Below are 25,301 nucleotides of genomic sequence, written 5' to 3' on the forward strand. Positions count from 1 at the left end.
CTAACTGCACACTCGACATGCTGAAACAAAAGACGAGAATGAAATTCTTTTCCATAGCGGACATCATGGCTCTTGAGTACACAGCACAAAAATAATAATAAAAAAAAGGAACTGAGTGGTTGTAATGTTGCCCCCGAAGGCGATTATGGATGGTCTTTTATTAAAGTGAGGGCAGCAGTTGAGCTGTTGGGCAGAATACGATCAGAGTTCATAACCAGTATAAATTTATGCAGTAAAGATCACTGTTGTGGTTGTGCTGCTCTTGGCTGCCTTTGTAACTGTGTGAAGAGAGGAGAACTTTGACAAAGGGTTCTCTCTCTCTCTCTCTCTCTCGCCTTCTTATCTAACGCTGCTGTAAGAGACATGGCAGGCAATTATTTTGCTTTTATTAATATCAGTCACCATTATAAGTGTGTTTCTCCAGCCACTTTATGAGGAACACCCATCCACCTGCTGTTTTATGCGGTTCTCTAATCAGCCAATCTCTTGACAGCAGCACAACGCAGATAGATAGAAATCAAGAGCTTCAGTTCATGTTCACATCAAACATCAGAATGGGATCCCAAAGCATGACTTTCTTTCGCTGTGGCATGGGTGTTGGTTTGAGCCAGATGGACTGGTTTGAGTATTTCAGAAACTGCTGATCTCCTGGGGTTCAGTGTTGTGCATGAACGCGTTCAAAAGAACGCGTTCACTGAACACGCTCGTTTTTCCATGAACTTTGAACTGAACGCAACAACTTTGTAATGAAAGAACTTGAACGTGAATTCGTTCAAATTATGCGACATGAACGACAAACATGAAGATGAACGAAGCATGAAACCTGATGAATCGAGTGGCACGTCTACTTGCAAGATATTTTACGTTCTACTACTTCACTGTCGGTCTGATGTTGTTGTCACTCACTGCCCTGAGGTGCCGCGTGTGTGCAATGCATCATGGATAACGTAGTGTGAAGCCGGAGATAGTGGATGGCTCTATGATTTGGCTCCATACTACGTTACCCATGATGCAGCAGAGCAGAGTAGGTGTAATCCAGCGTTCCCTAGCTACAGGCAGCAGACAGCGCGCACACCACAGCCGGCACACACTCACAGCAACATGGCCAGTGAAAGTTCAAGTAGCGGCACGGAGAACACAGATGAGTACAATGCCAAATCATTTTAGAAATTTGATTGTTGTGTGCATACACAGATGTGTACTGAAGAATGAGGCTATCTGAAGTTTTCCTGTTTTGTATTTTGAGAAATAAAAAGCCCTTGAGCATGCATCCCTCTGTCTGATCAATATGGTTGATATGGTCGATGCTGTTGATATGGATCTTAAAATAGCACTCCTTCAGTGTATATACATATTGGCAGTCATCTTTTTAGAAACACACACATTTATGAGGAAGTCTAGTTGTCGTTTATTAGAAGTTACTGTTAGTTGAAACTGAAAGCATTTGTTTGAAGTCACGTGTAACGTTTTGGTAGCAGTGGTTGAGTCAGTGAAGAAATCAAAATATTTTGTCCTTTTTCCATATATAGTATGTACAATAACTTCCATTTTGTGTGATAGAATATAATATCTATAATATGTGAGTAGTTTTGAGCTAGAATGTAGCATATGATTTTAGTCTTTATTTTCATATCCCGCCTAAAAGTAAAATGAACTGAACTTTGAACTGGTTCAGAATTAAAACTGTGAACTATGAACGTGAACAGTTCACTTTTAACATGTTTGAACTGAACTTGAACTAGTTCAAAAAAAGTGTGAACTTGCACAACACTGCTGGGGTTTTCACACACAACAGTCTCTAGAGTTTACACAGAATGGTGCGAGAAAAAAAAAAACACTGAGTGAGCGAGGGACAGTTCTGTGGGTGGAAACGCCTTGTTGAAAAGAGAGGTCAGAGGAAAATGGCCAGATTGATTCGAGCTTTTTTGCCAGGAAGGATATAGTAACTCATATAGTCACTCTTTACAACTGTGATGAGCAGAAAAGCATCTCAGCATACAACAGCAGAAGAACACATTGGGTTCCACTCCTGCCAGCCAAGAACAGGAACCTTAAAATCAAGAACAAGTTCCTATTAAAGTGGCCGGTGAGTGTATGTATATGTATATATACATTTTGGAACATTGTTGTTTTAAGCTACAGAGAAGAACTGTGTATGTTCTGCATACATGTCAACCTATACGGATTGTCCGGAAATTATACGGATTTTAGCTCATTTCAAGGGCGTACGGGCGTATAAACAAAGTCTTACGGATTTTCAGTATTTTCTGAGCTAAATTTATTTTGTGTATCTTACTTGAACATCGTCAGTTGATCGTCGCAAAAACATACAAAAGCTCGATTTATAGACAAAGAACAGCGTGTATGCAGGGGCAGATAACTATGTGAAACCAGATGTTTATTCCTCAAGCCTCGTGCAGACTGCGAGACTTCACTCGTTCCGGTCATGCACACGATCTGCATTTAAACGCGCCAAACGGTCATTGTTCGAACGATTTTCTCATTGTGCAGAGCGACATTGTTTACACCTGAGAGATTTTGAATAGCGTCTGCTGAGTGAAAGAATGGGAACACGGAGAAAGAAAATGAGATACGACGGGCGGTATCTTCCTGAATGGAAGGAGACATTTAATGGTGTCATTGTTCAGGCGAAAAATGAGGAGTACGCGCACTGCACAGTTTGTGTGCGAGATATAAAAGTTGCGGTGTCTGGAGTTTACGACGTGAGGGGACACATGAGGTCCAAACTACATCAGCGAAATTTGCACCAGAAACAGAATCAGCCGCAAATGACGACGTTTGCAAAGCCTAAGACCGATGATCAACCAACAAGTGTAATAAGAGCAGAAGTTACGATCTGTAATTTTATTGCTCAGCACAGTTTGCCGCTAGCCGTTGCGGACCAGCTGACAGAACTGTCGCCGCGAATTTGCACGGACAGTACGATTGCGAAATCTATCAGCTGTAGGCGCACCAAAACAACGCAAATAATCAAAAAGAGCTTGGCCCCCGAAGCTACACTACCGATCATCCAGCACTGCCGGACATCGCCATTTTCCTTGATGATCGACGAATCCAATGACAAAAAGACGGACAAGCGACTGGCCGTTTTGGTGCGGATCTTCGACATAAACAGAGGGGCGAAGTCAAGAATCATAGACATGCCCGTGTGCAATATCGGCACGGGCGAGGCCATTTTCGACATGCTGGACGAAGTTCTCAGCCAAGTTATATTTACTTATTTATTTATTTATTAAGTTTGGTGCGATTCGAAGGCTATAAGGATTTTATGTTGATTTTATGGATTTCTTCCTCTAATACTACAGGTGGACGCCCAAAGGGGTTGACATGTATGGTTTTGGGGATCTTCTTATTGCTATCACAAGCATGCTATGAACTGTTATACAGTGTACAAGCATGGCGGATGTCTGCTGATGATGTCAACAAAATTGAGGTTGTATAGCACGGCTTCCTGCGTCGAATGGTAAAGGGTGGCTTCAAATGAAAGAATGCTCCTGACTCACGAGACGCTGATGTTGATGGAGAAGTGGACCGGAGCTTCAGACTATCAAATGTAGACCTATGTGAGATGACCAACACCCCACGTATTAATCTGACATGTTACAAAGAGCACCTTATATAGCGCAGATCTGTAGGATAGGCAATGACTGCTTGCAAAAGCAACTTCTCTTCGAGGTCAGATCACCAAGATGGACTAAGGTTGAGAATCTGTTGGGTATGGATGCCCAGCAGATAAGACAGACAATGATGGATAAAACGGACTTCTTGCGACTGTTGGACAGAGTGCTAACAGGAGCACCCTAAGGGTTTTTTAAACCCAAATAGGGAAGATGATGATGATGATGATAGACATTATGAGGAAACCAAAACAACAGCTCAGGATAATAATGATGTTACACGGTGGTGTAGTGGTTAGCACTGTAGCCTCACAGCAAGAAGGTTCTGGGTTTGAGCCCAGCAGCTGATGGGGGCCTTTCTGTATGGAGTTTGCATGTTCTCCCCTTGTCTGTATGGGTTTCCTCCAGGTGCTCTGGTTTCCTCCCACAGTCCAAAGACATGCAGTTAGGTTAACATGGGGTAACTGAGGTGCTCTTGAGCGAGGCACCTAACCCCCAACTGATCCCTGGGTGCTGTTAGCATGGCTGCCCACTGCTCTGGGTATGTGTGTGTGTTCACTGCTTCAGATGGGTTAAATGCAGAGAGGAATTTCGCAAGTGTATGCGTGATGAATAAAGTTGTTCTTCTTCGACATAGAATCCACGCGGAGACAAGCAGACATACCAGTTATCCACAAAGTAATACCACACACAAAGTGCTTCATCTGTCTAGCTTCCATATGCGTTTTTTTTTTTTTACTATTTTTACATGGGGCAGCACGGTGGTGTAGTGGTTAGCGCTGTCGCCTCACAGCAAGAAGGTCCGGGTTCGAGCCCCGTGGCCGGCGAGGGCCTTTCTGTGTGGAGTTTGCATGTTCTCCCCGTGTCCGCGTGGGTTTCCTCCGGGTGCTCCGGTTTCCCCTACAGTCCAAAGACATGCAGGTTAGGTTAACTGGTGACTCTAAATTGACCGTAGGTGTGAATGTGAGTGTGAATGGTTGTCTGTGTCTATGTGTCAGCCCTGTGATGACCTGGCGACTTGTCCAGGGTGTACCCCGCCTTTCACCCATAGTCAGCTGGGATAGGCTCCAGCTTGCCTGCGACCCTGTAGAACAGGATAAAGCGGCTAGAGATGATGAGATGAGACTATTTTTACACATGGTAAACTTTCTTCTTTTGTCTTTACATTGCAGGCACACAAACTTCTAATATTGGAACAGACTAATGATAGCCCACACCACTGGATATTGGCCAGCTCATCATTTCAGTTTCCATGGTGTTTCCTAAAGGAGAAGCTTTGACTTTTGATACCATATTCTACTAGTGGGCGGATTATATAACAGTATAAATCAAACAGTGTCACTGTTTGCCAACAGTTATACTTTTTTTTGTAAATACAGTTGAACTAAACTGCAAAGCATTACAAAATTGCTGCACATACAGTGGTGGGGTTGCAGAGAACAGTATCCTGACTGCTTTATGATTGACATCATGTGTCGTATGAACAGTGATGGAGTGGTCATGCAGTGTATACTGTATATAGTCAAAATTTACCGTACACATGAACACCTCAGTGAGCAGTCCCGTGGTGTAAAATCGGCGTTATGGTAATCATGATCTCACTAATTTGACCTCACACTATTACGGATTCCTCAAGTCACTGAAGATAACAAGCTGCCCAGGGAGTTATTGGGTTGTATTGATTTAGATGGATCTTTAAAGGTATTTAAAAGGATATTAAGAGCATTAGCTGTTTTTGCACTGCTGTCAGACCGGATTGCAGCACAGGATATGCATGTGAATGTGTTGGAAATCCTTTTAGATGTCAACACTGCGGTTGAATTCTGACAAGCAGCCAAAAAAAAAGAAGAAGAAGAAGAAGATTTGGACCAAAATTGGATTTTTCTGTTTAAAATATACATTGACATCTCAGCTGGAAGAAGATAGAACAGAACTTTTTTTTCACTTTTTAATCTTGCCTATCTTATCTTCTTGTTGTGTAAGGAATCAGATTAAAATTCACAGAGGTAAGAACAAGTGTCTAAAACCACCTAGATTTGTATTTCAGTAAAAGTGTGTGTGTGTGTGTGTGTGTGTGTGTGTGTATACAGCCCCATTTACAAAAATGTGGGGGCATTGTGTAAACTATAAATAAAAAGAGAATGCAATGATTTGCAAACCCTGTAGGTGGCACAGTGGTGTAGTGGTTAGCACTGTCGCCTCACAGCAAGAAGGTCCTGGTTCGAGCCCCGTAGCCGGCGAGGGCCTTTCTGTGCGGAGTTTGCATGTTCTCCCCGTGTCCGCGTGGGTTTCCTCCGGGTGCTCCGGTTTCCCCCACAGTCCAAAGACATGCAGGTTAGGTTAACTGGTGACTCTAAATTGACCGTAGGTGTGAATGGTTGTCTGTGTCTATGTGTCAGCCCTGTGATGACCTGGCGACTTGTCCAGGGTGAACCCCGCCTTTCGCCCGTAGTCAGCTGGGATAGGCTCCAGTTTGCCTGCTACCCTGTAGAACAGGATAAAGCGGCTAGAGATAATGAGATGAGATGAGATGGAAACCCTGTAGTTCATTAAAAATAATACAAAGACAACATATCAAATGCTGAAACTGAGAAATGTTATTATTATTATTATTATTATTATTATATGTTAAGGGCGGCATGGTGGTGTAGTGGTTAGCGCTGTCGCCTCACAGCAAGAAGGTCCAGGTTCGAGCCCCATGGCCGGCAAGGGCCTTTCTGTGTGGAGTTTGCATGTTCTCCCCGTGTCCGCGTGGGTTTCCTCCGGGTGCTCCGGTTTCCCCCACAGTCCAAAGACATGCAGGTTAGGTTAACTGGTGACTCTAAATTGACCGTAGGTGTGAATGTGAGTGTGAATGGTTGTCTGTGTCTATGTGTCAGCCCTGTGATGACCTGGCGACTTGTCCAGGGTGTACCCCGCCTTTCGCCCGTAGTCAGCTGGGATAGACTCCAGCTTGCCCGCGACCCTGTAGAACAGGATAAAGCAGCTACAGATAATGAGATGAGATTATATGTTAATTTTGATTTTATTCCCAGCAACACATTTCAAAAAACTTGGGTGGGTCAAGGCCAACAAAAGACTGGGAAAGGTGTGTAATATTAAAAAAAAAAACTAATTTGGTTAATTGGCAACAGTATCATGATTGGATATAAAAAGAGCATCTCAGAGAGGTGGAGTCTCTCAAAAGTAAAGATAGGGAGGGGTTCACCGCTCTGTGAAAGACTGTATGGGCAAACAGTGCAACAATTTAAGAATAATGTTCCTCAATGTAAAATTGCAAATAATTTGGGGATCACATCATCTATAGTCCATCATATCATTAAAAGATTCAGAGAATCTGGAGAAATCTCTGTATGCAAGAGACAAGGCTGAAAACTGACATTGGATGCCTGTGATCTTCAGGCCCTCAGGAGACACTGCATTAAAAGCAGACACGTGTCTGTAGTGGAAATCACTGTATGGGCTCAAGAATACTTCAGAAAACCATCATCTGTGAAAACAGTTCATTACTGCATCCACAAATGCAAGTTAAACCCAGATATAAACAATATCCAGAAACAACGCCACCTTCTCTGGGCCCGAGCTCTTTTACGATAGACTGAAGCAAAGTGGAAAGTTGTCCTGAGATCTGACGAATCAAATTAAAAATTATTTTTAGAAATCATGGACACCACGTCCTCCAGGCTAAAGAGGAGAGGGACCATCCGGCTTGTTATCAGTGCACAGGTCAAAAGCCAGCATCTGTGATGGTATGAGGGTGCATTAGTGCACATGACATGGGTAGCTTGTACATCTGGGGAGGCATCATTAATGCTGAATGCTCGATACAGAGCAACATGCTGCTATCTGGACATCTTTTTCAGAGAAGGTTTTTCAGCAAGACAACACCAAACTGCTTTCTGCACATATTAAAACTACATGGCTCTGTAGTAAAAGAGTCTGGGTGTTAAACTGGCCTGCCTGCAGTGCAGACTTGTCTTCCATTTAAAACATTTGGCGCATTATGAATCACAAAATATGACAAAGGAGACCCGGACTGTTGAGCAACTGAAATTGTATATTAGGCAAGAATGGGACAACGTTTCTCTTTCAAAACTACAGTAATTGGTCTCCTCAGTTCCCAAACGCTTACAGAGTGTTGTTAAAAATAGAGGTGATGCAATACAGTGGTAAACATGCCCCTGTCCCAGCTTTTATTATTATTTTTTACCTTGCTGGAATCAAATTTAGAATGAACATGTATAGTATTTTTCAAACAACTATAACATTTCTCAGTTTCAACATTTGATACATTGTTTTTGTATTGTGCATATCAGACGCTCGCTGGCCGTGCTGTGAAAATTCTGCATGCAGACGCTCATCTACGTTTCCAAATCTGTCATTGCTTAACTCTTGAATATTTTCCATTGTAAATAACATCATTAAAAAGCATATAATTTCTGCTTTCCAAAGAAATTTATCTTGTTAAGATCTGTTCAATACTTTGGGAGTAATGGCAGGTTGAAGTTGGTACAAGAGTCCACTCTCTGCTTGCGTGACGTCGGGAAACTGCCGGTGTTTTTTGAGTCATGGGAAAGTGATCAGGCTCTCTCTCTCTTCTGATCGGTTTCTGACTGGGTTACTTGTGAATATCAATCAGATAACTTCTACAGGGATGTTCTCTCACTCTCACTGTTTCTGATGAAGTATTCAGCAAAATTTTCCATCAGCTAGTTTTGATGTTATGATTCACGGGAGACTTTGAAGTGAGTTCATAGCTTTACCTACTTTTTTTTTTTTTTCAAATCAAACTGATTCATGTAAATAAATAACTGTTTTAGAATATAACTGGAGTTGTTTTGATGAAAAAATATTGAGATCTTAGGGGTCGGAATGATATAAAAAAAACGGAAGTCAGAAACGCGAGTGTCAATTTCAATTCAATTAATAGGAATTGTTTATTGGATGTGGCTCACACAGTTTTTTCAAGGTTAGCCTTGTAAGCTGTGAATTTATATTCTTTAATACAAACACCTACTTTTGAGAAAAACAAAGTCCTACAGAGCACAAAGGCGGTATTAGAAACGATCTTTTTTTACTGAGTGTACCGATTTAACGGTTTACCTAATTAGCATAACTAGTACTAATTAAATACTAATTTGCGTAATTAGTTTTGTACTAATTTTTCAGACTTTGTATTCAGTATATAACATCTATGTGCCTGCCAATTTCCATGTAAATATTTTTGGGGAAAAAAAGTTATTAAGAAAAAAAAATGATCTCATTGGTTAATGAGGCCCATTTTGGACCACGTGATCCTCATACAGAATATTACGGCAGTTTTCTAAAAAATTAAGCTGATTTTTTTTTGTTCAGTCTCTAATTTGTAATATCTCAAGAACAGATAAACATATTTTAATTCTGTCAAAAGTATGTTGTTCTGCAATCAATTCTGAATTCAGTGAGACCATCTCATTATCTGTAGCCGCTTTATCCTGTTCTACAGGGTCGCAGACAAGCTGGAGCCTATCCCAGCTGACTACGGGCAAAAGGCGGGGTACACCCTGGACAAGTCGCCAGGTCATCACAGGGCTGACACATAGACACAGACAACCATTCACACTCACATTCACACCTACGGTCAATTTAGAGTCACCAGTTAACCTAACCTGCATGTCTTTGGACTGTGGGGGAAACCGGAGCACCCGGAGGAAACCCACGGGGAGAACATGCAAACTCCGCACAGAAAGGCCCTCGCCGGCCACGGGGCTCGAACCCGGACCTTCTTGCTGTGAGGCGACAGCGCTAACCGCGACACCACTGTGCCACCCTCAGTGAGACCAGTTTCAAGCAATTTGGATTTGTGTATGTTTTATATATATCACACACACACACGTACACTGTGAGTCTATATTGATTACTCTTCTTTCTCTCTGCCTTAGCTCGCACCCAGTTCTACACCCAGCTCGTGGGCAGCACTTCCCACACATGCAAACTCACATGCCTCACACACAGAAACACACCGATAGAATGTAGAAATGAATGCATACATCTCTATTTTTCCTCATCCAGCTATTCATCCAGTGTATTTTATCTCCAAGAAATCCAGTTCTGCCCTGATTTAACCCACATCACTTTCTCATTCTGTCTCTTCCTCTTTCAGTCTCTCTCTCATTCTCTCATGTCGACATGGATATAGATACAAAAATGCAAACGCAAAAAAGAAAAATAGTTCCACAGAAATCACTATGACCAGAGGGGTAACAACCTTGTCCCTGGTCCCCACTGCAGCAAAATGTGTCACACACCACAGTGGAGGCAGTAAATCTTAGCACCAAGCAGTGAATACAAGGTACATTACTGTGTGTGTGTGTGTGTGTGTGTGTGTGTGTGTGTGTGTGTGTGTGTGTGTGTTTTAGGGTGCTGGTAGGAGTTTGTATGTTTTGCCCTTGGGCTTTAGCTCTAACTTTATCATTCTGTAGAGAGGGGGAGATGAGGCTTCACTGGTAGGGGAAGAGGGGAGAGAGAGAGAGAGAGAGAGAGAGAGAAGGAAAAGCATCTGCATGCTTTTGGGATTGCCTTATTCTGTAATGACTGGTCTCATCTTATCTCAAAAAAGCTCTCAGAACGAGACAAAGCCAGGTCAGTCAGAGCCGCATTTCTCCTCGAAGAGTACATCGCTAATCTCCGATCACCCTTTAATCAGCTACTGTGCATATATGAGGAACAGCCCATGGACTTTTACAGTTAGTAGTAGTGACATTTCTGACTGTCAGTCAAACACATTTCTGCCAAAAGGGTGTTAAGCTTCTATTCAGTACATGTACACTGGTGCACAGTGAAATTCATTCTCTGCATGTAACCCATCTGGGGATGTGAGCACACAAACCCAGAGCAATGGGCAACTGTGCTGCAGCCTGGGGAGCAGTTGGGGATGAGGTGCCTTGCTCAAGGGCACTTCAGCCATTCCTGCTTGTCCAGGGAATCAACCCAGCAGCCTTTTGGTCCCAAAGCTGCGTCACTAACATTTAGGTCATGGCTTCCCCCATGGAGATAAAGGTGGCAGAAGTTTACAATTTGGATGAGGATTTCAGTCAGAACAACATAGCTGACAATATTTGTAAAAGTGTGAATAGTGTAGGGCGGCATGGTGGTGTAGTGGTTAGCACTGTTGCCTTGCAGCAAGAAGGTCCTGGGTTTGAGCCCGGTGGCTGACGAGGGCCTTTCTGTGTGGAGTTTGCATGTCCTCCCCGTGTCTGTGTGTGTGGGTTTCCTCTGGGTGCTCCAGTTTCCCTCACAGTCCAAAGACATGCAGGTTAGGCTAATTGGTGGCTCTAAACTGACCGTAGGTGTGAATGGTTGGTTGTCTCTGTATCAGCCCTGTGATGATCTGGCGACTTGTCCAGGGTGTACCTCACCTCTTGCCCATAGTCAGTTGGGATAGGCTGCAGCTTGCCTGTGACCCTGCACAGGATAAGTGGCTACATGGATGGTTTTGCTATATATGGGGAAGCCATGGCCTAATGGTTAGAGAAGCAGCTTTGGGCCCAAAAGGTTGCTGGTTCAATTCCCTGGACTAGCAGGAATGGCTGAAGTGCCCTTGAGCAAGGCACCTAACCCCCAACTGCTCCACAGGCTGCTCTGGGTATGCTGTACATTGCATACCCAGAGCAATGTAAGAGTATCTAATAAATGTTATGTAACATAATGTCTGTGGGAATGTGGTCTAAAACCTTCTAAAGGGCAGCATGGTGGTGTCGCGGGTACTGTTGGTGCCTCAGAGTCCCTGGTTTGATCCTGTGCTCAGGTTACTGTCCGTGTGGAGTTTTTGCACACACACTCCTTGTATCCCTTTCCATTTCCTCTAAATTGCCCCTAGGTATGAATGGTGTGTGTCTGTGTGTGCATGATGATTGGCATCCCATTCAGGGTATATTCCTGCCTCACACCTTGTGTCCCCAGCTCTAGTATATATCAGACTCCCTTGGCTTTTATGGAAATCGGTCAACTCCCTTGACATACTTCTAAGTTAACATCCTGTTTCAAAAGGGAAAAAACATCAACATAAGGAATCAAATCATATCTCTGAACACATTTTATGTCCACTTTAATGGTCATTGGCTTCCTGAAAGGGTTGTATGTGGAACTTCTGCTTATATTGAAACTCTCCCTTGTAGGGTTCGACATGAAAACTCATGTTTTTCCCTAAAAAGACAAAATGAAAAGCTCTTTGGAGTCTTAGGTTTCACCTTGACTGATGGATCCAAAAGGAAGATTCTTAAATACAGAAGTCTCATCTACTGTAGCTCCTTAAAGTGTTCTGTGGTTTGTCCCTTTGGAAGAACCTTTTGTGTTTTATGTACTGTAGACCCTATGAATTTTAGAAGAATCATTAGCCATCTTCAAGGAACTCTTGAAGAACCTTTTTTACAAGTTGCACCTTTTAAAAAAGGTTTTAATGCTGAACACAACTAGATTACGGTTTATTCAATATTATAGTCAATGGTAATTAAGGCTAATTTGCAAGTTAGCAAAAGCTGTGAGCTCCTGTTTGATTAGCTAGCTATATTTCAGCAACGGAAACACTGCTGCAATGACTTTATTTTCAGAAGGTTTACCAGTTCAGCTCATGCTAACCTCACACTGGGCCTTCAAATCTTTCCAGGCTTGGGACCAGCATTAAGCGTGCACTGTCTTGTACAAACCCAGTGGCTGGGTCTTTTACTTAATCTACTTGTCTTTGAACTGTGGGGGAAACTCAAGCACCCAGAAGAAACACACTCAGAACATGCAAACTCCACACAGAAAGCCCCCCGTCAGCTGTGAACCCAGAACCTTCTTGCCATGAGGTGCCAGTGCTAACCACTGCACTACCGTGCCACCAATCTGCTAACTAGCTATGAAACAAGCAGTTAACCAATTCAGTTCCATTTATAAAGGTACACTATGTGGCCACCTGACCATCTCATCGATATATCAGTTTGAATGTTCTCCAACCTTGACAGGGTGGTGTAGTGGTTAGCACTGTTGCCTCACAGCAAGAAAGTTCTGGGTTTGAGCCCAGTAGCCGACAGGGGCCTTTCTGTGTGGAGTTTGCATGTTCTCCCTGTGTCTGTGTGGGTTTCATCTGGGTGTTCTGGTTTCCCCAACAGTCCAAAGACATGCAGGTTAGGCTAATTGGTGGCTCTAAATTGACCGTGAGTGTGAACGGTTGTTTGCCTCTATATGTCAGCCCTGCGATGATCTGGTGACTTGTCCAGGGTGTACCCCAGCTCTTGCCCATAGTCAGCTGGGATAGGCTCCAGCTTGCCTGTGACCCTGCACAGGAAAAGTGGTTATGGATAATGGATGGATGTTCCTCAAACTGATGCCACAAAGTTGGAAGTGCACAATTGTATAGAACGTCTTTTTATGATGTAGCATTACAGTTTCCCTTTAATCAAACTGGGAGGCCCAGATATGTTCTAACTTGACAGTACCCCTGTGCACAAAACAAGCTTTGTGAAGTCATGGCTTGCCAAGGCTGGAGTGGAAGAACTTGAGTGGCCTGCATGGAGCACAGATCTCAACCCCACTGAACACCTTTGCGATGAACTTGAATGGTGACTATGCACTAGGCCTCCTTGTCTGACATCAGTGCCTGAACTCACTAATGTTCTTGTAACTGAATAGAGACAAATCCTCAAAGCCTTCCTGGAAGTGGAGGTTATAACAGTAAAGTGGGACTAAATCTGGTATGGGATGTTCAAAAAGCACACATACTGTAGGTTTTTGTGGTTAGGTGTCAACAAACTGTTGGCCCTTTTCCACTACCCTTTTTCAGCTCGCTTCAGCCCAACACGGCTCGCGTTTCGACTATCTAAAAACAGCACGACTCAGCTTGCTTCAGCCCTGCTTAGCCCCCAAAACTCGCACGGTTTTGGAGTGGGGCTGAAGCGAGCCAAACCGAGCTGAGTGAGGCTAGGGGCGTGAGGAGACACTCCCCTGTGCACTGATTGGTGAGGAGGAGTGTCCTCACACGCCCTGCGAGCAAGCTGGGATCTGTAAACACCGTAAACCCGGAAGAAGGAGAATTACGAATTATGAAGCCTTATGCGCCTCGTCTCATCTATACGCTCTTGCCAGTATCTGTTGGCGTTGTCGGTGACAACAAGCCACAGCAGCACCAAGACCAGCAACACTAACGACTCCATGTCCTCCATGTTTATTGTTTACTCTCCGGGTTGTGAGACTACCGCTTAAAAGCTCACTGATGTCACTGTTTGCGCTGCCTAACTACATCACCTGACGTCCACCCACTTTCGCTAACTCCACCCAATGTGTCCACCCACTTCCAGCCAGCACGGTTCAGCGCGGTTGTAGTCGAAATGCAACTCCAACAGCCCCGCTCGGCTCGACTCAGCCCGACTCAGCACGGCACGGCTCAGCCGCGTTGGTAGTGGAAAAGCGGCAATAGTGTACTTCTTGGTCCCAGTGATGGTTTGGTCTACCACGTTTGTTGAAACATTCATGGAGATCTGGTCCTGTTAACAGGATCATAAGACAAAGAAGGATGCGATGCTGCACTCAGATTTGACCAAAATAGCTTTTTCAGTGATGGCATTTTATCTCAGGAATGCACATATATTGCTCAACACTCCAGGGACCATCACTATAAAAGGAATATACTGTATGTATTTTTTTTTCCCCCTGAATGGTGTTCTTTGAATGGTTTTCTGGATGGTCTGGTTTGTGTGGGATGGGAATACACACAGTACGTCATAATCAGTGCCTCAGCTGGAAAGCTGATGCGAAACACAGCGTCTGCCTCTGAAGCAAGCTGTGCCTCAACACCAAGGGAAATTTACTCAAATCAGCAATTCTGCTGGCTGGCATTTTTTTTTTTTTTTAACCTTCAACATAAGCAGCCCACCACCAGTCCTGCTGTCCTGCATGTGCTCTCTAAAATCAACAGCATCTGGCTATGCTTCGTACCACATTTTCTGCTGTTCTGGATAATTAAAACACATTTTGTAACCTCAAAGCCTTTTCTTAAGAGCACTATAATCCAACTGAAAAGTATAGAAGGTAGCAGACTGGGGCTTCGTCCTTGAGATAAGGCTGGTGAAGGACCTTTGGTAATTAACAGGGGCTCGCCGCTAGCTGACCACCTCGTTTTGTAATCCGGAGAGGGACTGAACCCATAGCCCTGCACTCCTGGTTTTAAAGGTAGATAAGGAAGAGAAGTGCTAAAGCTCCTGCTTTTGTCGGAGAGTAGGTGCTGAAGATAGAAAAGGCTGAGATGAAATGATCTTGGGCTGTTGGGAGACACTTGGGCATGGATTTCAGCACTGTTACTTTCATAAAAAGTGTTTATCTCACATAACGTTTGACAGTGTTTATACTATTTTCTGGTTTATATCTTCTCATTTCCACAACGTTAAAGGTCCTGATGGAATGGCTTACAAGCAGCCATTTAATGCAGTGTGTTGATGTATAAGTAGGCATTATCAGACGCTCGCTGACCATGCTGTGAAAATTGTGCATGCAGACGCTCATCCGAGTTTCCAAATCTGTCATTGCTTAACACTTGAATTTTTTCTATCCTGAATACCATCATTAAAAAGCTTATAACTTCTGCTTTCCAAGAAAACATATCTTGTTAAGATCTGTTCAGTACTTTGGGAGTAACGGCGGGTTGAAATTGGTACAACGGAGTCCACTCTGCTCGCGTGACGTCAGAAAACTGCCGGTGATTTTTGAGTCATGGGAAAGCGATCAGGCTCTCTCTCTCTCTCTCTCTTCTGACCGGTTTCTGACTGGATTACTCGTGAATATCAATCAGATAACTTCTATAGGGATGTTCTCTTACTCTCACTGTTTCTGATGAAATATTCAGGAAAGTTTTCCGTCAACTAGTTTTGATGTTATGCTTCAGGGGAGACTTTGAAGTGAGTTTTCATAGCTGGACCGACTTATGTTTTTCAAATCAAACTGATTCATGTAAATAAATAACTATTTTAGAATATAACTGGAGTTGTTTTGATGAAAAATATTGAGATCTTAGGGGTCGGAATGAGATTTAAAAAAAAAACGGAAGTCAGAAACACGAGTGTCAATTTCAATTCAATTAATGTGAATTGTTTATTGGATGTGGCTCACACAGTTTTTTCAAGGTTCGCCTTGAAATCTGTGAATATTAATCGAAATAATCGTTTATATTCTTTCATGTAAACACTAGTAGGCTCTATTTAGAAATACAAAGGCTTATAGAGCACAAAGAGGGGATTAGAACTAATATCGCATCTCATTCTCATTATCTCTAGCCGCTTTATCCTGTTCTACAGGGTTGCAGGCAAGCTGGAGCCTATCCCAGCTGACTACGGGTGAAAGGCGGGGTACACCCTGGACAAGTCGCCAGGTCATCACAGGGCTGACACATAGACACAGACAACCATTCACACTCACATTCACACACTATGGGCAATTTAGAGTCACCAGTTAACCTAACCTGCATGTCTTTGGACTGTGGGGGAAACCGGAGCACCCGGAGGAAACCCACCCGGACACGGGGAGAACATGCAAACTCCGCACAGAAAGGCCCTCGCCGGCCACGGGGATCGAACCCGGACCTTCTTACTGTGAGGCGACAGCGCTAACCACTACACCACCGTGCCGCCCTAGAACTAATATTTTATTACTTTTTTATTTTGAAAGAGAATGGTAGATGTGAATGATATTCAATGCTTATTTATGCATATTTTATAATTAACATTGATTTCTCCTTCTTTGTGATGTATAAATGAGAGTTAAGATCAGCTTTATATTGCACAAATAAAGCCATTTGGTGAAACTTTGAAGAAGAGAATGTACCGATTTAACGTTTTTACCTAATTAGCATCATTAATACTAATTAAATGCTAATTTACATAATTTGTTTTTACTGATTTTTCAATCTTTGTATTCAGTATATAACCATCTCTCTTCCTGCTAATTTCCATGTAAATATCTTGAAAAAAAAGTTATTTAGAAAAAAAACATTTGAGCTCGTTGGTTAATGAGCTCAAATGAATTGAATTTTCACCTGATATGTCTAGTATAGGTGGCACGGTGGTGTAGTGGTTAGCGCTGTTGCCTCACAGCAAGAAGGTCTGGGTTCGAGCCCCGTGGCCGGCGAGGGCCTTTCTGTGCGGAGTTTGCATGTTCTCCCCGTGTCCGGGTGGGTTTCCTCCGGGTGCTCCGGTTTCCCCCACAGTCCAAAGACATGCAGGTTAGGTTAACTGGTGACTCTAAATTGCCCATAGTGTGTGAATGTGAGTGTCTTTGGACTCTTTTCCAGTTTTTTGATGTCTGTTGATATGTTTTTCTTTTGTAAATATGCATGAAGAATATCCAGTGAAGTTTTTGTAGCCTTTCAGGTGTTCAGTGCGTCTTTCTCTTTAACTCTTCGGCTTTTTAATGAAGCAAATCTCGCAGCCATGTTTGTATATAAACTGTCAGTCACTTGCTACTGTGGAAGATTGATGTCTCTGACGTGTCTCTCTTCCAGTTTTTCTATATATTTAATGCGGAAGATTAAATGCGTGAAGCATATCCAGGGAAGTTCGGGTAGCCTTCCGGGTGTTCAGCGTATCTTTCTCTTTAAACCTTTGGCTTTTAATGAAGCAAACCTCATGGCCATGTTTGTGAACAGACTGTCACAGCACTCCCTAGCACAGAAGTTTTACATCTCCAATGTGTCTCTTTTCCAATTTTTTGATGTCCGTTGGTCTGTTTTTTCTCTTGTAAGTATGCGTGAAGAATATATAATGAAGTTTTGGTAGCCTTTCGTGTGTTCAGTGTATCTTTAATTTCAGTTTATTTATTTAATGCTTAAACCGAGCACTGAATTAACCCCGTCTTCTCTCTCTCTCTCTCCCGGATGACAAAGAAATGATTGTGCGTATGCACAACAGCAAAGTTTTGTCACTGGATCTTTGCATGTGACGTTGTGTTGTCTTGACAGTATGAAATATTATAATAATATTGCACGCTCATTCTCCATTGGAGAGAGTGGCATAATACATGGAGGATATGCAATATGATAATATTGCATTCCATCCGCTAGAAGGGAAGAGAATACATGTTTTTATTCCATGGGAAAAGTGGCCCATAAGTGGTGCTTTCAAGTGGTGCTTGAAAGTTTGTGAACCTTTAGAATTTTCTTTATTTCTGTATAAATATGACCTAAAACATAATCAGATTTTCACACAAGTCCTAAAAGTAGATAAAGAGAACCCAGTTAAACAAATGAGACAAAAATATTATACTTGGTCATTTATTTATTGATGAAAATGATCCAATATTACATATCTGTGAGTGGCAAAAGTATGTGAACCTTTGCTTTCAGTATCTGGTGTGACCCCCTTGTGCAGCAATAACTGCAACTAAACGTTTCCGGTAACTGTTGATCAGTCCTGCACACCAGCTTGGAGGAATTTTAGCCCGTTCCTCCGTACAGAACAGCTTCAACTCTGGGATGTTGGTGGGTTTCCTCACATGAACTGCTCGCTTCATGTCCTTCCACAACATTTCGATTGGATTAAGGTCAGGACTTTGACTTGGCCATTCCAAAACATTAACTTTATTCTTCTTTAACCATTCTTTGGTAGAACGACTTGTGTGCTTAGGGTCGTTGTCTTGCTGCATGACCCGCCTTCTCTTGAGATTCAGGCTACATCCACACGACAACGGCAACGAGATGTTATTAAAAAAATATATCGCGTCCACATGGGCAACGGATCAGTAAAATATCAGGTCCATATGGCAACGCAATGCTTGCTGAAAACGATGCAATACACATGCCACACCTCTAGGGGTGCTGTAAGACGGTCCCATCAGAGACACCACAACAATAGAAGAAGTAAGGACGCATGCGCATAAACTATTATGCGCGAGACTTCATATTAGCCACAAAGTCAGAAAAATCTGTTCGTAAAATTACATTATAATGACCAAATACAATGAAAAGTATTTTTCCAGTCTCACCTGTGAAAGGCAATCCCATGTGATCTCGTTTGGACAGCAAACCTGTTGGTACAGTTAAATGCAGCACATGAATGAGGCATCTTTATTCTCCGCTTTGACCCATCCAATATGGCGGCGAGGATGACGTATGATTCTACGCGGAAGGCGGCGTCTTTAGTGGTCCGGAATAAATTGAATGCTACACGTTGATGGATTAATTTTTTCTTCTGCGCCCTTTTTGAGGAATGTATTGTAGGACTTAAACCAACATCTGAAGAGGTGAGATCACTCCTTTTTTTCCCTATTTTTGCTGGCGGGATTGACTCTCTCTCTCTCACTTTGCACCATTACACAATAAATATTCACAGTGAAAATATTTTGTAAGCGCATTTCATGAACAAAGTTATAGAATTTGTTGACAACTCGCATCGAGTTCGTTACACTTCTACCTGGCGTGAAGCACATGTGGTTGTGACGTCATCGTAAACAAATCCGTTCTACTCATCCAGACAACTTCGCAATGGCGCCGTTGCTAGATCTGTCCACTCTGGAACCCGTTCTCAAAAGATTTCGTTTTGGGGCACCCAAAACGCCGGTGCTGTGTGGAGGCCAGGCCAAAATGATAAACAATTTTATCAGATTCACCTGAATCCGTTGCCGTGTGGACAGGGCCTCAGTTCATGGACAGATGTCCTGACAATTTCCTTTAGAATTTGCCTTTATAATTCAGAATTCATTGTTCCATCAATGATGGCAAGCTGTCCTGGCCCGGATGCAGCAGAACAGGCCCAAACCATGATACTACCACCACCATGTTTCACAGATGGGATAAGGTTCTTATGCTGGAATGCAGTGTTTCCCTTTCTCCAAACATAATGCTTCTCATTTAAACCAAAAAATTCCATTTTGGTCTCATCCATCCACAAAACATTTTTCCAATAGCCTTCTGGCTTGTCCACATGATCTTTAGCAAAGTGCAGACGAGCAGCAATGTTCTTTTTGGAGAGCAGTGGCTTTCTCCTTGCAACCCTGCCATGCACACCATTGTTGTTCAGTGTTCTCCTGATGGTGGACTCATGAACATTAACATTAGCCAATGTGAGAGAGGCCTTCAGTTGCTTAGAAGTTACCCTGGGGTCCTTTGTGACTTCGACGACTATTACACACCTTGCTCTTGGAGTGATCTTTGTTGGTCGACCACTCCTGGGGAGGGTAACAATGGTCTTGAATTTCCTCCATTTGTACACAATCTGTCTGACTGTGGATTGGTGGAGTCCAAACTCTTTAGAGATGGTTTTGTAACCTTTTCCAGCCTGATGAGCATCAACAACACTTTTTCTAAGGTCCTCAGAAATCTCCTTTGTTCGTGCCATGATACACTTCCACAAACATGTGTTGTGAAGATCAGACTTTGGCCAAGTTTACATTAGACCGTATCTGTCTCGTTTTCTTCGCGGATGCACTGTCTGTTTACATTAAAACGCCTGGAAACGCCGGGAAACGGGAATCCGCCAGCGTCCACGTATTCAATCCAGATCGTGTCTGGTCCGGTGCTGTGTAAACATTGAGATACGCGGATACGCTGTGCTGAGCTCTAGCTGGCGTCGTCATTGGACAACGTCACTGTGACATCCACCTTCCTGATTTGCTGGCGTTGGTCATGTGACGCAACTGCTGAAAAACGGCGCGGACTTCCGCCTTGTATCACCTTTCATTAAAGAGTATAAAAGTATGAAAATACTGCAAATACTGATGCAAATACTGCCCATTGTGTAGTTATGATTGTCTTTAGGCTTGCCATCCTTCCACTTGCAAGTGGTAAGTGATATGCGCTGGGATCACACACACAGCGGCTCAGTCCCGAATCACTGCTTGTGCACTTCACTCGCGCGCTCTGTGAGCTGCGCAGGGCCGGAGTGCGCACCCTCCAGAGGGCACTCGCTGTTCAGGGCGGAGTGATTTGGAGCGCAGGATGCCTGCAGAGCCGAGCGTATCCATGTATTGGTGTTGCTGTGTGCACACGAATCGTGTATTGGTGTTGCTGTGTGCACACTAATCGTTTTAAAAACGTTAATCTGATGATCCGCTGATATGGTCTAATGTAAACCCCACCTTTGATAGATCCCTGTTCTTTAAATAAAACAGGGTGCCCACTCACACCTGATTGTCATCCCACTGATTGAAAACATCTGACTCTAATTTCACCTTCAAATTAACTGCTAATCCTAGAGGTTCACATACTTTTGCCACTCACAGATATGTAATATTGGATCATTTTCCTTAATAAATAAATGACCAAGTATAATATTTTTGTCTCATTTGTTTAACTGGGTTCTCTTTATCTACTTTTAGGACTTGTGTGAAAATCTGATGATGTTTTAGGTCATATTTATGCAGAAATGTAGAAAATTCTAAAGGGTTCACAAACTTTCAAGCACAACTGTATGATAATTAAATTATATTGGCTGGCATTGAGTTATATATCAGATATATTCCATTCAGCTAGCATGATATTGAGCAAGTTGAAGACAAGTTCAATATCATGCTAGCTGAATGAGCTACCCGGTATATCTGATATACCATGAAAAAAAAGCCAGCCAATATTATTATTATTATTATTATTATTATTATTATTATTATTATTATACATACACACTCTCTTTTCCAGTTTTTCGATGTCCGTTGGTATGTTTTTCTCTTGTAAACGGAGGCGAACCATCAGGGCCTTCAGAGAAGGCCCAAACATATCACCATTCTCGAAGGCCAACACTAGCTTACCTGCGGGTTGGCGCAGTCAGCACGGCAGTGAAGTCACCTTCCAGCCAGTGTAGCATTCAGCAGTAGTGTTAGCAAATGCTAATAAACCGGTCAAGCCAATGCTATAGAGTTCAAGTAGCACAGGCTAATGACTGAGAAACGAAGATTTCTGTCTCTCGATTCTTCTTCCACGCTGCACGCTTGCTACAGTATTTTTCACTCAGACTTAAGTATTCATTTCCCTGTGTAATTTACTGAGTTACTTTTAAAATCAACATTGACAACTACACACAACGAAGCGACCTGGCAGCCTGCTGCTAATCCCTTGCAAAATTCATTGCCCTGTTGCTTTTTTGGTGTGTCTGGCTAAGTTTTACCTGAGCTCAAGTCCCAGCTCTAATAGTACCAGTTCACCACTACTTGTAATTATGTGTGAAGAATATCTAATGAAGTGTCGGTAGCCTTTCGGATGTTCAATGCGTCTTTCCCTTTCCCGGTGAACAAAGAAATGCTTGTGCGCACGTGCAGCAGAAAACGTTCTCACTGAATATTCGCATCAGCTCTGATGTGTGATGTCATGTTGTCTTGACAACCATGAAATATCATAAACCATATTTAACACTCATTCTCCGTTGGGTATACACACAGGATAAGCGATATGATAATAATATCGCATGCTATCGAACCAAATGAATGAAACCTGCTAGAAGGGAATAGAACACATGTTTTTATTCTACCGAAAAAGTGTCCTGTATGTATAATAATTCCTGATATTTCATTCCAGTGACGTCACTCCCAGTGTTTTCCCTGACTGGATGCACGTTGTCAAAAATGGCAAACCAGTTAAAAATGTTAATTATTTCGATTAACTTGCATTTTTTTGTGGATGTGTCATATTACATGGTGGCACAAAGATCTGAAGTTTATCTTCTCATGTTGAAAAATATATCACTCATTCGCTTCATTCACTCATGACACATGTTCACCACTTGAAGATGAACTTAATATCTTCACCCCACCATGTACCGTACACTACCGTTCAAAAGTTTGGGGTCACTTTGAAATGTCCTTATTTTTGAAAGAAAAGCACTGTTCTTTTCAATGAAGATCACTTTAAACTAATCAGAAATCCACTCTATACATTGCTAATGTGGTAAATGACTATTCTAGCTGCAAATGTCTGGTTTTTGGTGCAATATCTCCATAGGTGTATAGAGGCCCATTTCCAGCAACTCTCACTCCAGTGTTCTAATGGTACAATGTGTTTGCTCATTGCCTCAGAAGGCTAATGGATGATTAGAAAACCCTTGTACAATCATGTTAGCACAGCTGAAAACAGTTTAGCTCTTTAGAGAAGCTATAAAACTGACCTTCCTTTGAGCAGATTGAGGCCCTGTCTACACGGCAACGGATTCAGGTCAATCCGATACAATTGTTTATCGTTTCGGCCTGGCGTCCACATGACACCGGTGTTTTGGGTGCCCCAAAACGCAATCTTTTGAGAACGGGTTCCAGAGTGGAAAGATCTGGCAACGTTGCCGTTGCGAAGTCGTCTGGATGAGTAGAATGGATTTGTTTACGATGACGTCACAACCACATGACTGTGAGTGCTTCACGCCGGGTAGAAGTGTAACGAACTCGATGCGAGTTGTCAACAAATCCTATAACTTGGTTCATGAAACGCGCTTACAAAATATTTTCACTGTGAATATTTATTGTGTAATGGTGCAAAGTGAGAGAGAGAGAGAGAGAGAGAGAGAGAATAGCCCTTAAGGCAGAGTCAATCCCGCCAGCAAAAATAGGGGAAAAAAAGGAGCGATCTCACCTCTTCAGATGTTGGTTTAAGTCCTACAATACATTCCTCAAAAAGGGCGTAGAAGAACAAATTAATCCATCAACGTGTAGCATTCAATTTATTCCGGACCATTAAAGACGCCGCCTTCCACGTAGAATCATACGTCATCCTTGCCACCATATTGGATAGGTCAAAGCGGAGAATAAAGATGCCTCATTCATGTGCTGCGTTTAACTGTACCAACAGGTTTGCCGTCCAAACGAGATCACATGGGATTACCTTTCACAGGTGAGACTGGAAAAATACTTTTCATTGTATTTGGTCATTATAACGTAATTTTACGAACAGATTTTTCTGACTTTGTGGCTAATATGAAGTCTCGCGCATAATAGTTTATGCGCATGCGTCCTTACTTCTTCTATTGTTCTGGTGTCTCCGAAGGGACCGTCTTACAGCGCCCCTAGAGGTGTGGCATGTGTATTGCATCGTTTTCAGCAAGCGTTGCGTTGCCATATGGACCTGATATTTTACTGATCGTTGCCCATTTGGACGCGATATTTTTTTAAATAACATCTCGTTGCCGTTGTCGTGTGGATGTAGCCTGAGTTTCTGGAGCATCACATTTGTGGGGTCGATTAAATGCTCAAAATGGCCAGAAAAATGTCTTGACTAATGTTTTCTATTCATTTTACAACTTATGGTGGTAAATAAAAGTGTGACTTTTCATGGAAAACACAAAATTGTCTGGGTGACCCCAAACTTTTGAACGGTAGTGTAATATCCTCTATATATACTCTCTTATTGGAATCCATAACACGGGTATAAAAAGCTCTGAAACACCAATGCTGATGTAAAGGACTCCAAGAACTTTTAAATGCTACATTACATTTATCGGTGATTTTGATAAACGGTCTAATCAGTATATTCTGGCTTTTGACACCATACTACATGATTAGTTCAAACTGGTATAAATTTTTGTACTATTACTCAGTGATGTTCTTCTTGATGGCCCTATCTGTTGATTGATTAGCCAGAGCCTCTCATGGGTTCTTTTACACTTGCTATAAATTTCACGGCTTCCCAATCTTTTTTTTTTTTTTATATCACTCCACACATTCCTGGACACATACACACTCACAACCACCCTGTATTATTTATGGACCCACTATAATATATACCTATGCTGCTATAATGGGTCTCAAAGGAGCAGTCATTCAGTTCAATGAAGGCCTGTTCTCAAGGTAAAGGACTTAACAGGAGAGGAGATGCCAGTAAAGGCACATTAAGGCACATTTAGTTTGTCGTTTGTAATTTGGAGCCCAAGCAGGAGGCAATATATATAGATATAGCTTTTACTGCGTATGTTTCCTTTCTCTTTTGTACTCCAGGGCAGCTATTGTCAGTGAAATGGAATAGAGACTTTTCTCAATTTGTGAAATGTTCCAGTTTTAGAGGGTTCAAATGATGTGCAGAGAGTTTTATAGAAAATAGAACAGACAGTATATCTAATGTGAATATGATTTGACTGTAGTAAAAACATAAGCTTTTTTTATCATAAAATAATCCCTCTTTTTTGTCTTTTTTTGGTGCAGTGAAGATCACATGTTCTTCGTCAGACTTTACTTGTAAGAATGGACAGTGTGTGCCAGCTCGCTGGAAGTGTGATGGAGAGCCTGAGTGTCTAGATGGATCCGATGAAGCTGACTCTACCTGCAGTAAGTGATGCGTGTCAGTGCATTTATCTCATCTCATTATCTCTAGCCGCTTTATCCTTCTACAGGGTCGCAGGCAAGCTGGAGCCTATCCCAGCTGACTACGGGCGAAAGGCGGGGTACACCCTGGACAAGTCGCCAGGTCATCACAGGGCTGACACATAGACACAGACAACCATTCACACTCACACCTACGGTCAATTTAGAGTCACCAGTTAACCTAACCTGCATGTCTTTGGACTGTGGGGGAAACCGGAGCACCCGGAGGAAACCCACGCGGACACGGGGAGAACATGCAAACTCCACACAGAAAGGCCCTCGCCGGCCCCGGGGCTCGAACCCAGGACCTTCTTGCTGTGAGGCGACAGCGCTAACCACTACACCACCGTGCCGCCCCTCAGTGCATTTATAACGAATATTATTCTATCCACATTC

The 25,301-nt window shown here is 42.7% G+C and overlaps 1 protein-coding gene across 1 annotated transcript in view; it reads left to right on the forward strand.

The window, feature by feature from the left end:
• Positions 1–25,301, forward strand: part of lrp8 (low density lipoprotein receptor-related protein 8, apolipoprotein e receptor) — a 685,503-nt gene that overhangs the window by 304,419 nt on the left and 355,783 nt on the right. The window contains exon 3 of the mRNA XM_060920013.1: positions 24,747–24,869. Coding sequence (XP_060775996.1) covers positions 24,747–24,869 — 123 coding nt within the window. The remainder of the gene's footprint in view (positions 1–24,746; positions 24,870–25,301) is intronic.

This window comes from Neoarius graeffei, chromosome 4 (genome assembly GCF_027579695.1).
Source record: "Neoarius graeffei isolate fNeoGra1 chromosome 4, fNeoGra1.pri, whole genome shotgun sequence".
Taxonomy (NCBI): domain Eukaryota; kingdom Metazoa; phylum Chordata; class Actinopteri; order Siluriformes; family Ariidae; genus Neoarius; species Neoarius graeffei.